The sequence below is a fragment of the Atractosteus spatula genome, unplaced genomic scaffold (assembly GCF_055471065.1).
Source record: "Atractosteus spatula isolate fAtrSpa1 unplaced genomic scaffold, fAtrSpa1.hap1 Scaffold_85, whole genome shotgun sequence".
NCBI classification, from domain to species: domain Eukaryota; kingdom Metazoa; phylum Chordata; class Actinopteri; order Semionotiformes; family Lepisosteidae; genus Atractosteus; species Atractosteus spatula.
In genome coordinates, this window is record NW_028296918.1 from 89,146 (window position 1) to 103,376 (window position 14,231).

A 14,231-nucleotide genomic window follows, 5' to 3' on the forward strand; every position below is an offset into this window, starting at 1 on the left:
ACTTTTTTATCAAAAAAGATCATTAGCTCACTGATAGTTTGATGTAGAGGCTGTGGAAATTTCCACAAGTCGTGCTCTTTAAAATGCATTTGGTTTGAAGGCGTTCTGTGCTTCCATTGCGAAGATATGGACAAAAGAATATTCGTGCGTGGTCAGAAAAAGTGATAAAAACGACAATATGAAGGCTGTTAAAACAGTCACAATGTACTTTATACACAAAGCAAGTGTTTTCGTAACCCTAGGAGGTTTCGTGAAAGCGATACAGGCGTGCCAAAACCGTTTTCGAACTTCAAGCTAACTTTACCCCGGTCAGTTACCCTAGGACGCTGGCTGTATTTTGTGGTACGTACATCTAATATTTCCTGTTAGAGCTTTTGCCTGCTGACCACCAGATGTTGAGAATGATCTGATCAGAGGTGAACTAGTGAGAAAAGATAAGACCTGGTCCGAAAACGTCTCACTTTACATACAGTACATCATAAGATCTCATTATTGACTTCTTACTTAAATGTCTTATTAGGATATGCCTGCTGTTATTCCTTACAAATCGTATTTCTAAAACCTTCTAAATCAGCGAACTCTACTTCCTCGTTTATTTTCGTCGGAGTGTTTCTCCTTTGTGGCGGTTGATATGTAGGAAAGGTTTGCACAAATGATTTCAATGAATTTGCCGAAAATGAGATATTTCGTGGATTGAATGTGTCCCTCTAGTGAAAAGACAAACTCGTAGTGATACAGTATTTCCTTCTCCAGATCTGTGTGCAGTGACGACACGTGTTTTGTCCCCCAGCTGTGTCCCAGTGGAAATGTTGGTTGTGGGGACTGCTGGAGTCAGTCTTCTACAGTTGAAAACACGAATGGCTTTACTTTAAGTCTTGACGATAGCACACACACATTGTCATTTGAAGTCGATTTAGAGAGGTGGACTGATCTGAAGAGTGTCTATTGCCAATAGTGAAGACTAATTTCTCCTGAGTAGACTGCTGATTGTTTACAATGAATATTAGAAACTAGGATCTTCGCTATATTTTGCGGTCACGGTATCTAAAATTTCCTGTTACAGCTGTTGCTACTGGCAAGATGTAAAAAATGAATAAGATAAGCGCTAGTCCCGACACGTCTGAATTCACATCGACTATAAGATTATTATTGAATTAAAACTGTGAATGTCTCCTTCTGCCAAAATGACCGTTGTATAGTTACAGTCTTGTAAATGATAAAACTCCTTCTTTGTTTTCGTTCGAATGTTCTTCTGCTTCGCCGGTCAATTTGGAGGAAAAGCGCTGGGTGAACGATTTCAAGAATTAAAAGCCTAAAACGACATCTTTCGTGTTTTAACTATGTCCCTGTGGTGAAAAGGGAGAAACTCGACGTGATATTTCCTTCTCCGGATCTGCGTGCAGTGCAGACACGCTTTGTCCCAGCGAAAATGTCGGACGCGCGCGGAGCGCAGACAACTGTTCTCACACCTTCCGATCCAGGAGCGAAACAGGCGCCTGGCGTTGCTGCTCTTTCCATTAGCAGCCGCGCTTGATCGTTTGCAACGGATTAAAAACGGGCTGCACGCATGCTTCTCTGTTAGCATGGCTTTGTTGCAGCTCTGGGGTCCTGGGTTCGATTCGTGGTGGGCTTTCTTCTGGGGGAGTTTGCAAGCTCTCCATTTTCACCCCACCGTCCAAATACTGTACGTGCTGTCACGGTGAACCAGCCGAACTAGCTACTCCCCCCCCCCACATCTGATGGTCCATTGTGTGTTGGGTTAGGAACCGGCTGGTCTCCACTCTCTGTTGGGCTCTGTGTTTGGACAGCTGGGTAAACGCAGCTTTTCTTGTCAAACTGATCTGTGAATCTCCAACTTTACTTGCTTAAACCTGTATTTTACACACAAAAGCTACATCTGTAGTGTAATAGGAATTGTCTAATCCATCCATAGATAATCCATCGAGGCCCAGAGTGGGGTACACCCAGGATGGGACACCAGTCTATTGTAGTAAATATTGGAAGGAAGTGCTTGTTTTTTGTAAATAGTCCGATGAAACAATGAATTTCCGATACCACCAACAATGATCATTGTTGGAAGTGATGCACAGAAATTCGTGCCCCCAGCATTCAGCACAGGCATTTTGTTTTTACAAAATGAGATGAGACACGATGCGCTGACAGCCTTAAACTTTGCCCTTGTGGTAAAACATTAAATAGGGGGGCTGGTCTGAATTTCAGGCAATTGTATTTAAAAATTATATGACCAGCAAACAGGGAGAGAGGAGAATGTGCGTGATTTTGGAACACTGCCAGGCTTGTGAGCACAGGAAAGCGTGATAGGCAGCAGAAAAATACTTAAGGACACTTCTAGGTTTATTTGAGAAAAATACATAACTTCTTTTAAGTTCTGAAATGGAAACGGGGAAAACGCAAGCTTGCGGAGTGCTCAGGCAGGTAAGCCCCACATTATTTGTGAAGAACCTTTGTTTATCGTTGGCAAAGGAGCGGACACGTATTACATGTGGAGAAAAAGCTGCCTCTTTCAAATGACACAGTCACTCGTAGAATTCTTGATATGGCGGATGTCAAAAGTACGCTGATGGAGCACGTCAAAAGGAGCAGATGCTTTTCACCGCAATTAGAGGACTCTGTAGATGTCGTTGGTTTGGCCAATTTGCTAGTTCATGATAGGCATGAGTTTGAGGGCACAGCCCATGAGCACTTTCTGTTCTATAAGCTACTACCAACAAGAACTATAGGAGAGTAAATATTTCAGTTCTGAATGAATTTATCAAAGAGAATGGCATCGACTGGAAAAAATGCATCAGAGTTTGCACAGACGGCGCTAGAGCGATAACAGGCAGACACAGCGGTGGAGTTGCACGAATTAGAGACATTGCTCCAGATATGAAGTGGACGCACTGCAGCATTTACCACGAGGCCTTGGCAGTCAAACTGCCTGAGGATTTAAGATCTGTTCGACTGTTGTGAATTGTATCAAGGCTCACCCCTCTCACTGAAACGGTAAGTGCCCAGTGCTGTTTATATTATACACGCATGTGCACACGCGCTCATGTTGGTCTTTGAGATTTGTGATTCCTATGAGGAAATGACTCATGGGGGGTAGCTGGATGCTTTGGTTTGATGAGGGGTGGTACTTGGTCAAAGAACTTTGAGAACCACTGGTTTAAGGTGATGGAGTGAGGGAACTAATCTGAGTCCTGAATTGTTGTAGCAGGTGGCATTAATCTAGGTCCACTTTCTCAGTATGAAAAGCCAACCGGTTAATTAGACAGCAGCCCACTTCTGGCTATCACTACTGCCAGTAGTAATTCACTACAAGACTGCCACACTTGTGACTCAATTTGTGAGCAGGCACTAAACAGACAACTCGTTACAAATTGATAAACCTGTTGTCTATTGGACAACCAGTAATACCAGACAGGCAAAACAATACAGCTGGGAGCAGGGGTGTAGTCCAGATGGAACTCGAGAAGAGAGCCCAAGCACACCCCAGCAAGCTACAGTTTGACAAGAACCAGATACTCCTATGTATGCACCTGTCAATGTTGATACATTTCAGTAGCAAGGAAATACAGGCATTTTGATTACAAAATGGTTAAACAGAGGAGTGTGCAAGTAAACATTGAATTATCTACCTAGGTGTTAGAATGGTTACTGTCCCACTGCCCCTGAAATTGGAGTCCGCATAGAGCCCAGGAAGATCCTATGAAGGGAAGGCAGTTGTATCCAAGTGTGAAATGCACAGAATTAACCTTGGGCTTACACACAGGTTGTCTTTCAGATATTGGATGAGAAATGAAGCTTAATCGAGCAATAAATCAGAACTAAGGCAGCCAGGATCAATCTAAACAATGGTATTAAACATGCAAAAAACACGCTCAAACAGGAATTAGAGAAACACTTCACCACTAATGGCCCAAGGCGCATGTGGCAAGGTATACAGGCCCTCACAGACTACAAGAGGAAGAACATCTGTGCACCTGCCCATGATGCCTCCCTGCCTAACGAGCTCAACACCTTCTATGCTCGGTTTGAAGCCAACACAGAACCAGTCAACAGAGCTGCACCCTCCGCAGCTGACCAGCTGCTCTCACTATCTGCAGATGAGGTGAGGAGATCTCTGCTAAAAAGGACCCAGTCGCATCCTCAGAGCCTGCACCAATCAACTGGCGGGTGTATTCACAGACATTTTCAACATGTCTCTGGCCCAAGCCATAGTCCCCACCTGCTTCAAGACATCCACCATCATCCCAATACCAAAGAAAACCACAGTGACTTGTCTTAATGACTACCGACCAGTGGCACTAACATCTGTCATCATGAAGTGCTTTGAGAGGCTGGTCATGAAGCACATTAAGGACACCATTCCAAACACACTGGACCCGTACCCGTTTGCCTACCAGCTCAAAAGATCCACAGATGACGCAATCTTCACTGCCATACACACTGCCCTATCCCATCTGGACAAAAAGAACACATACGCAAGACTATTCATCGACTTCAGCTCAGCTTTTAACACTATCATTCCAGAGAAGCTAGTCAAGAAACTCAGTGCACTGGGTCTCAACACCACCCTCTGCAACTGGATTTGGGACTTTCTGACAGGCAGACCTCAGGCTGTCAGGCTTGGAAACCACACCTCCGGCACACTAACCCTGAACACTGGGGGCCCCCAGGGGTGTGTGCTTAGTCCATTACTCTACTCCCTCTACACCCACGACTGTAAGGCCAAACATAACACCAACCCCATCATCAAGTTTGCCGATGACACCACAGTTGTAGGTCTGATGACAATGATGAGAGGGCCTACAGAGAGGAGGTTAAAGTAAGATGTGAAGATGGGGTTAATTTTAAGTCCTTTCTGCATGAAGATTAGACTTCTAAGGCTGGAGTTTATGGCAGGAAGGGGGTTAACTGATAAGGATTCCAGATGCGAGCTAGGGAACCCCTGGAGACTAATCCCTGACCATTTGGCCAAAAAGCTGTAAACTGGTCAAACACGTGACCTCCCCCCTTTACCATAATAACGAATGACGAATCAGAGAAGCAAGGAAGGACTATATAAGCCTAAAGTTTGTACCGGCACTTTGAACAACACTTCCGTTTTGTCATTTCTTGCGGGAAACAAGATTTCAGCTTTATTGTTCCTTGCATGCAATAAAGTCATCCGTTTGACTCCATCTCGGGATCCAGAACCTTATTCTTTCCATTACAACAAGGTCAATCTCCTTACAACGTGGTGTGAGGACAACAACCTCACCCTCAATGTCAGCAAATCCGAGGAGCCGATCATTGCTTTCAGGAAACTGCAAAACGGACATGCCCCTATCCACAGCAACGGGACTATAGTGGAAAGGGTCAGTAACTTTCAATTCCTTGTCGTCCATATCACCGAGGACCTCACATGGTCTCTCAACACCACCTGTCTGATCAAGAAAGCACAACGGCACCTGTACCTCCTAAGATGGAGGAAGAAGGCTAAGATATGTCCCCAGATCCTCACTAACATTTACAGATGCAGTACAGAAAGCACACCGACAGGCTGCATCACAGTGTGGTATGGCAACTGCAGTACTGCTGACCGCAAAGCCCTACAGCGGGTGGTGAAAACATTCCATCACTGGGGTTGCCCTCCCATCTATACAGGACATTTATAACGGACAATGCTTGAGGAAAGCTCTTAGCATCAAAGACCCCACACACCCCAGCTACAGACTGTATGACCCTCTACCATCTGGAAAACGGTACCGCAGCATTCGGTCCCAGACTACCAACCTCAGAGACAGTTTTTACCCCCGAACTATCAAACTCCCAGCCTCTCTCACCTATGATCTGAACCTCACAGTGCCTTCTTTCTTACCAAAGACTCAAACACACATTGAAATCTACCTCTGCCTTACATGTCAAAAAGCTCACTCCCTATAATTTCATTCTGTTGATGCAAATTATCTATTACCTTTTTGTTGTTTTGCACACTGCCTGTTGTCTCCGTCTTTTTGTTATACAATTGTAGTGTTGTTTTTCTTTGTACTACTTATCGTCCGAGAGATAGCTAAATAGCATTTGATAATACCATATACCTGTATGAGTGTAATGACAAACAGGAACTTGACTTAAAAGACCTCACTCAGAACATCACCCTACAAGGAAAACAGGATGCAACAGTTTGAACTGATCAAGCTTCACACAAAGCATTAGGGGAAACCCAGATTACTTGTACCAGGTCCACCCGTGAGCCACATGCAACTGGAGCAGGAGAAAGGCATCCCACCCCCTCCATATAACTAGGTTTTACATTTAGACAATTGCTAGCTCTGCTTTAGGTTTTAGATACTAGGAAAAGAAAGTTAGTCTTAACAGACAGCAGGGACTGGAGTTGCATACAAAACCTCTTTATTACACGAGATCACAGTTTGACCATCTGTAACCGAGGTCTAGATCTCCACACAGCCATCAGCACCAGAACAGAGACCACAAGCACAGTGGAGGCAGCTACTACCGGCAGCCCATAGCTCAGGAACCGGGGTGCTGTGGAGAGAAGAGCTTTAGTAAGGGGTCAGACACAGGGAACAGGATCAGACACTCAGCCTCCACCCCCCTCCCTCACCTTCAGGATGGGAATCCAGCTGATCCAGAGCTGGAAGCTCAGATCCAACCAGGATCACTTCCCCACTGGACACCAGCACAGTTTCTCTGGAGGAGTCCTCTGCCACGCGAGCAACAGCTCTTCCTGCAAGAGGACAGGACAACAGCATCAGGAAAGGATACACACAGCTGACTGGCACACAACCGCCCCGTCCCGACAGAACTCACTCCTCCTGCCACAGGTGGGCACACAGCGCTCAGTAGCAGTCGGCTGGCACACTGCTGCACTACAGTGGATGAACACCTGGAGAGAGCAGAGCAAGGGTCACTGCACAGCCCAGGACCAGCCACCACCTCCTTCCCCACAAGCTGCTCCCTACCTTCTCCATCAGAGGCACCTGAGAGGCAGGATCCACAAAAGTGAACATCTGAATCATGAAGCGCTGGTAGTGCGTTGGGTACGGCAGCCCTGAGGAGCCACCCACAGGGATCAAGGTGGTCCGGTAGTTGTCACCTCTGTAGGGACACCTGCAAGGACAGCAACAGGGAGGGTGAGCTCTTCCACAAGGGGACACTACAGAGACAAGCCAGTCGGAGCCACAGGGGTCAGGTTACCCAGCAACCAGAAGGCTCCAGCTGGGCTGGCTGAGAGGACTGGGAGTGGAAGTGGCCCAGCAGTCCCCCAGGGTCAGGACAATGTTGGGGTCAGTCCTGTTCAAGATGTGGACCTCCACATACACAGGATCCCGCAGCACCTTGGTCACAGGGTAGTCCAGGTCACTGTAGTAGGAGTCATACAGCTCTCCTGAGGACGAGAGCAGCAGCGGGGTTCAGCAGGAGCCCCACACACTCGGCTCACACAGCCCAAGGCCTGACAGCTACCTCTTGCAATCCTGAGCTCCACACGGAGAGGTCCTGGAGACACTGCCGGAGGGGGCGGGGAGACCGTGTAGACCACAGCCTGCACTGGAACAAGGTCATCGTCTGCATACCTGCACTGGAAGAACAGCCTGGAGAGAGAGAAGCAGGCAGTCATGGGATCCAGCAAGACCAGAGCACTCTGGGAAGCAGCAGCCGCTCACTCACTTGTAGAAACTGTCCCTTGTGATGGAGCCAGCAGGTCCCCCAATCACAGCAAAGGTTGAGGACATCATGTTCTCATACACCACGGCACCACCTTCAATCTGGAGGAAGGACACATGAACAAGGTCAGGAATCCCCACAGGAACAACATCCTCAGCTGAAGGATCAAGCCCCTCACCTTCATGCTGGTGCCACAGGCACTGACTGGGAACTGGAACATGGCAAAGCCAGCAGTGGTGCCAACAGGGCCACAGGGGGCACTCCTGCCCCCCTGCAGGCTGACTGAATCCAGGCTCAGCTGAGGGCTGGTGGCATTCCTGGACACGACCACCACAAACTGGCCATCCCTGGTGCACTGGACAGTCACTGGAGGAAAGCAAGAGCTGGTAAACCAAGCCCGTTAAGCTCATCATAGAAGATGCTCAAGATCCAAAAACCCACCTTCATTCCCATAGTAACAGCGATTTTGGCTGGACGGATCAAAGCAGCAATTTTTAGCTTCACAGTCACTTTTACCGATAGTCAAGTCACCACATGCTATCTTGTCACTGTCATTAACCAGGCACTTCTGAACCTGAGCTAAAGAACAATCCAACGATAGCAAAAACAACACAATGTACAACCCCATCCTCCCTCTGCTCATTGACTTCTCCATCGTGAAACTCGCCGAGGAACTGCAGACAAGCGGCGCTCAGCTCCTGAAATACTCGCTGCGCCCTGATTGGCTGAGGGCGGCGATTGGAGGGCTGTAGCGCGCGCACGAGGACTTCGGACACTCAGAGCGACACCCGAGTCAGCTGATTCATCACGGAGCGTCCTGTTCGACTGGAACGAGCTATCGCGAGGCTTAGACTAATATCTCAACACGATGTGTTTGACCTCTTATCGAGTAAAGAGCTGCATCCGTCTCTAAGCGCTCTGTGCCATCAGCCGATTCAGAGAAGAACTGACGGTACAGAGGAGCGGTATAAACAGAGATGTGCAGTTTGGGATATTTTCGGTTGGTTCACTTTCTGGTTATATGCCAAAAAAAATCCGGTTTTCAGTTTTTAACTGATAGAAATACCAATGCACACTAGCTTCATCGTTGGCAGTGATATTCATGTACAGATGTAAATAATAAAAGGGGCATACAGCTGCTCTTACAGTCATCCAAACGAGGAGTCTCTTGCATTGTCTTGGAAAAACAAGCACGCAGAGGCAGAAGCATTACACTCCAAAGACGTTTTGCTGGCACGTTCAAATTAGTGAGTTACGGAGATTGTGACCGAGACAGACGAGCTGTTCGGTACAGTTGAGTTTTTCTGCCTTGTGTCATTCGTATTCTACAGTTTTTCCCTAAACACTGAAACCAGCGAAGTTTTGCAATTTCCCCCTGAAAGAGCAGAAGTCTAGCTTACAAATATGTGCTGTTAATACACTACGTTAGCGTTCACGTTTGATCAATTACAATATTTTAGCTAACAAAAATATAAACGAATGTTCTACTCAAAAACTACTGTGGTGGACAGCAGCTTCAAATGATCAATTTCAAATGAACGGAGCACATTTTGGTTTTAGGGATGTAAAGGGCTTTATCGTTTTAGCGATTCCGTCCACATGGAGCATCACATGTCTAGTTCGCGATTAATGTCTGTATTCACTTTTATGAGGCGCTTTAGAATAGCGGTACTTTCAGATTGTTTTAAACACAGTATTGCTCATCGGCCACTGGAAATTGGCCTTTGCCGTTAAGCCGGCGATACGGCCCCTTTTGGACCGTTATGTTGAGCAAGAAAAACCCAGACATTTTGCGCTTTAAACAAACACGTCGAGGAAAAGACCAAACTTCATTAAAGGGCACCGTTAATTACGGCAATAGGGAAAAGGCCATGGTGTGGTGGACTAATAATGCACGTGTTTAGATCCTGTAATCTTTTCCTTGGCCGTTTTAAAAGCCTATAAACCTGTTCATCTTTAAAATAGGATTTATGTCCAACTAACGTACAGCGCAAGTACAACACGCTTGATTTAGGATGCTGGGTACATATGCTGAAGCCTTTTACGTCGAGTTCACATACTGCTTTCCCAACGAAGTATTGGCGGTGCCCGTTTCTCCTCTTCGCGGAATAGGGGACCTTCGGAGATGCGAGAGTTGATAAATTCATCCATTGCCTTAAAGGCATGGAGGGGCTCTCGTTCTGGCAGCCGACATCAAAGAACTCCTGCCTGTGGCGCCGTTTTAAAACCTGTACGATCCGATACGTCACGGCTCAGGCTGCTCCCGTTTCCTGAAGAGAGCCCTGCTTTTCCCGGGAAGAACGCAGACACTGGACTCGGTCACTCCCAGGGTATTTTTACTAGTGATTTCAGTTGCTATGCTACAGTCTGGGAGAAGCAATACCGAACTGACACTTTCTACCCAACTGCTTGCTTGAGCAGCTGACCACCCTCAGTGTGCAGAAGCAGGAATCCTAGACAGTACTGCATTCCCACCCAACTTCACCAGTCCCCAAAACTCCCCTTAGGAAAGAAGCAGCTCCGTACAAGAGACACTTTGCAAACCAGTTTATTCCTCATTCACATCAAGTCAGTTCATGGGTTTGTGTTGCTTCCTCCTGTGCAGGACTGTCCCCAGCAGAGCAGCACAGACCAGCCCCACAGCAGTCACCACACCAGCCAGGATCACAGCCTCCACAGGCAGGCCTGGAAAGAAAGCACAGAGGAGCCTCAGCAAGTGGGCACTGCCACAGAGAGGGGCCAGCTGACATGACAGCACCTCCTGCCAGTACCTGCGGCTTTGTCCTCCTCTGCTCTTAGCTGGGAGCTCTGGCCTTCTGCCTCCACTGGCCTCTCAGCAACCTGCTCTTGCAGCACAAGCACGGGACCAACAGTGGCATCAGCTCCCCACTCAGGAGCTGCAACAAGAGCAGGACAAGCCTGGCTGTAGACCACTTCTTGACCCCCACTACCCTGAGGAGATCCATGCCATGAGTGGCAGAGGAAGGGTGCCTTACCCCCTGTAGAAGCCAGGTCCCTCCTGCTCCTGCCACCCCAATACCTGGATCGTACAGTAGGCACACAGCTGGAGTCACAGCAGCTGCAGACCTGGTCACTCCCATCCACTGATCTCCACCTACAGCAGGGACACAGGGTCAGAGCAGCTCCCTCAACTGAGCACCAGCTGGACACAGCAGCTCCCTGCCTCCTCACTGACCTGCTGCCCTCAGTGTAGCAGTCCTTGTTCAGGGGGTCCACACTCTGGGAAGCAGGAGTCACCTTCAGGTGGCAGGTGATGTAGATCTGCCAAGAGCACGAGTGGATCAAGCTACACCCAGGCCTCCATCTTGGGCTTGTAATGGACATGCTGTTCTCACAACCGGCACAAACCCATGAAAGCAGAAGGGATCAGGATCAAGTACTCACTGAGCTCCTGGCATCCTGATAGAACCTGAAGGCATCCAGCTTCATCTGCAGCTTGGTGTCCTGGGTTCTTGGCATGAACCGCGAGCTGGAGCCTGTGGATTTGGCATCAGTCAGGCACCTGAAAGGAGAGAAGGCAGTGTAGAACTGGAGAGACGGCAGGCAGTGTTCACTAGCTCAAGCCACCCGAGGTCACACCCACCCATAGTTCGCAATGAAGGAGTAGCTGGGAGTGGAGGTCTGGTCAGGGACCAAGGTGGCCACACAGCTGTCCACAAAGAGCCGCAGGGGTTGGTGGTTGGCCTGGGTGACGGAGGCTTCGATGTTCAGGACGTCCCCCAGGTAGAACACATTGGAGGACCTCCGGGAGCTCCAGTCATCTGGATGAGAAGGGAACCCCAATCTCAAGCACACATCCCATTGACCCAACTACACCGTGACTCGTCTCAGGGGGAGACCTACCACTCATGAGGCTCAGGGAGAAGTCCAGCAGATCCTCAGCAGACTTGGTGGAGGTGTAGGGGACCCAGGTGGGCTTCAGGGCATTGCTGCTCACATTGTAGAGCCTAGCAGACAGGAGGCAGGTGTCAGCAGGGAGTCAAGCTCCAGGCAGTCAGCCCTGCTGCTCCTCCAGGACTCACCTCATGTAGTGACACTCGATACCCACAACAGCGCCATTCGTTCTCACTATGGGGGTGTTGGCCACCGGCTTCGGGGTGTAGTGGAGAGAGAAGCCGTACACCAGTTGCTCATCCACGGTCTAGACAGATCACAGATCCAGTCACCCAACAGCCGAGAACCCGAAGCTGCCCAACCGCAGAACCACTTACCTTCAGCACACTGCGACACGCCTGCAGCTCAGCCTCGAAGATCAGGAGCTGCGCCGCGGTGTCCTGCCGGGTGACCGCACAGTCTCCCAGGCTGAGATCCGAGGCGTTGATCAGCTGCCCCGTGCCGAACAGGTCCGTCTTGACCTGCACCACGATCGTACTCTCCCCGCACTGCGCCGACACAGCCCGGATAACCTGCTGCTTCTGCTGCCGCGGCAGCAGAGGCGAGTCCAGAAAGGCGACCCCCTTGCGCCTGATGCCGGATTGGACGTTAGCGCGGGCGCGCCATTGCGCAGCGTCACACAGAACTGCGAGGAACAGCAAGGTCAACAGCCGAAAGGAAAGACCACTAGAAAACCCCATCTCGAAATGAAAACACCTCGCAAAACCACGATACCTGCTGTTTGCGAGCTCCTTCCTTTTAAAGCCACCGAGACTTTCGCACGTGATGACGTTCAGGTTCGCAGAGTGAAGATTTTCACGAGGACCCGAACTCTGTCCGCTCACACGCAGGAGGACAGGATATTGAATCAACCCCGTGGAAAAGCCGTTATAGTTCAAGTGAAGGAGGATCATGGAGACTAATTTCTCCTGAAAAGACGGGTCATTGTTTACAGTGAATACTTACGGTTAAACACCGGGGTAAAGTTAGCTTGAAGTTCGAAGACGATTTTGGCACGCCTGTAGCGTTTTCACGACACCTCTTAGGTCACCGAGCTATTGGCTTGTGAACAGCACTCCCCTATCCCAGTGCATAGTGCCACATTAAATAGAAGCACGAGAAAAAGAGAGTCAGAACGCAAAGCTGTGTCGGTCTTCTGTGTCAAAAATCGGTTTGAAAATCATGGGAGCTGTTTTTAATAAGCTGCTGAGTAAAGAATATTGGAATCTTTCTGCTGTCGGTATTGTGAATATAGTTGACCCTTACCTGAGTGAAAACAGGACATAAAGAAAGGGTTTCAGAAATCAAACCAAACTTTATTCCCGTGCTTACAGTCTGGGTAATTGGAGACTGCGCTGCTCTGCTTCCTATGGTGATATACGGGTTTTTCGCACGAAGCCGTATTGAGCAGTTTCAAAAAACTTTTTTATCAAAAAAGATCATTAGCTCACTGATAGTTTGATGTAGAGGCTGTGGAAATTTCCACAAGTCGTGCTCTTTAAAATGCATTTGGTTTGAAGGCGTTCTGTGCTTCCATTGCGAAGATATGGACAAAAGAATATTCGTGCGTGGTCAGAAAAAGTGATAAAAACGACAATATGAAGGCTGTTAAAACAGTCACAATGTACTTTATACACAAAGCAAGTGTTTTCGTAACCCTAGGAGGTTTCGTGAAAGCGATACAGGCGTGCCAAAACCGTTTTCGAACTTCAAGCTAACTTTACCCCGGTCAGTTACCCTAGGACGCTGGCTGTATTTTGTGGTACGTACATCTAATATTTCCTGTTAGAGCTTTTGCCTGCTGACCACCAGATGTTGAGAATGATCTGATCAGAGGTGAACTAGTGAGAAAAGATAAGACCTGGTCCGAAAACGTCTCACTTTACATACAGTACATCATAAGATCTCATTATTGACTTCTTACTTAAATGTCTTATTAGGATATGCCTGCTGTTATTCCTTACAAATTGTATTTCTAAAACCTTCTAAATCAGCGAACTCTACTTCCTCGTTTATTTTCGTCGAAGTGTTTCTCCTTTGTGGCGGTTGATATGTAGGAAAGGTTTGCACAAATGATTTCAATGAATTTGCCGAAAATGAGATATTTCGTGGATTGAATGTGTCGCTCTAGTGAAAAGACAAACTCGTAGTGATACAGTATTTCCTTCTCCAGATCTGTGTGCAGTGACGACACGTGTTTTGTCCCCCAGCTGTGTCCCAGTGGAAATGTTGGTTGTGGGGACTACTGGAGTAAATGGCTTTACTTTAAGTCTTGACGATAGCACACACACATTGTCATTTGAAGTCGATTTAGAGAGCTGGACTGATCTGAAGAGTGTCTATTGGGTTGGACTCCTGACTAGTGTACATTCCGGGGGAGTTTGCATGTTCAGTTATGCTAGGAACTGGCTCATCTCCACCACTTTTATTGGACTCAGGCTGTAGAGAAGTGGGTGAAAGTTACAACCATTTTGTTCATGCACAGCACTAGTCCCCAAGTTAAATCATGGTTTAATTTTTGCTTTGACAGGTAGCTGAAGGAAAAACTAATTGTAATCAAACTAGAAATGTTTGGCTGGCTGGGTCCTGGTGTGTTGTTCTAAAGAAGTAGAACAGGAGGGCGTGGGCTGAACTCACTCAGAAGGGAATGGGAGCGGGAGCTA

At 48.0% G+C, this 14,231-nt stretch overlaps 2 protein-coding genes across 2 annotated transcripts; both read right to left on the minus strand.

Moving 5' to 3' along the window:
- Window positions 1-6,412: 6,412 nt before the first annotated feature.
- On the minus strand, window positions 6,413-8,329 carry LOC148805137 (zona pellucida sperm-binding protein 4-like). Its single transcript, XM_088909778.1, has 9 exons — window positions 8,116-8,329; window positions 7,853-8,040; window positions 7,678-7,775; window positions 7,474-7,601; window positions 7,207-7,396; window positions 6,972-7,119; window positions 6,820-6,895; window positions 6,614-6,736; window positions 6,413-6,549 (listed from the first exon to the last, which is right to left on the minus strand). Exons 1-9 carry the CDS (start codon window positions 8,327-8,329, stop codon window positions 6,413-6,415), a joined length of 1,302 nt encoding a protein of 433 aa, XP_088765904.1.
- A 1,914-nt stretch (window positions 8,330-10,243) lies between these two features.
- On the minus strand, window positions 10,244-12,269 carry LOC148805138 (zona pellucida sperm-binding protein 3-like). The gene is made up of 9 exons (XM_088909767.1): window positions 11,907-12,269; window positions 11,718-11,836; window positions 11,539-11,642; window positions 11,279-11,456; window positions 11,080-11,197; window positions 10,871-10,956; window positions 10,671-10,789; window positions 10,446-10,571; window positions 10,244-10,359 (listed from the first exon to the last, which is right to left on the minus strand). Exons 1-9 carry the CDS (start codon window positions 12,267-12,269, stop codon window positions 10,244-10,246), a joined length of 1,329 nt encoding a protein of 442 aa, XP_088765893.1.
- Window positions 12,270-14,231: the final 1,962 nt, after the last annotated feature.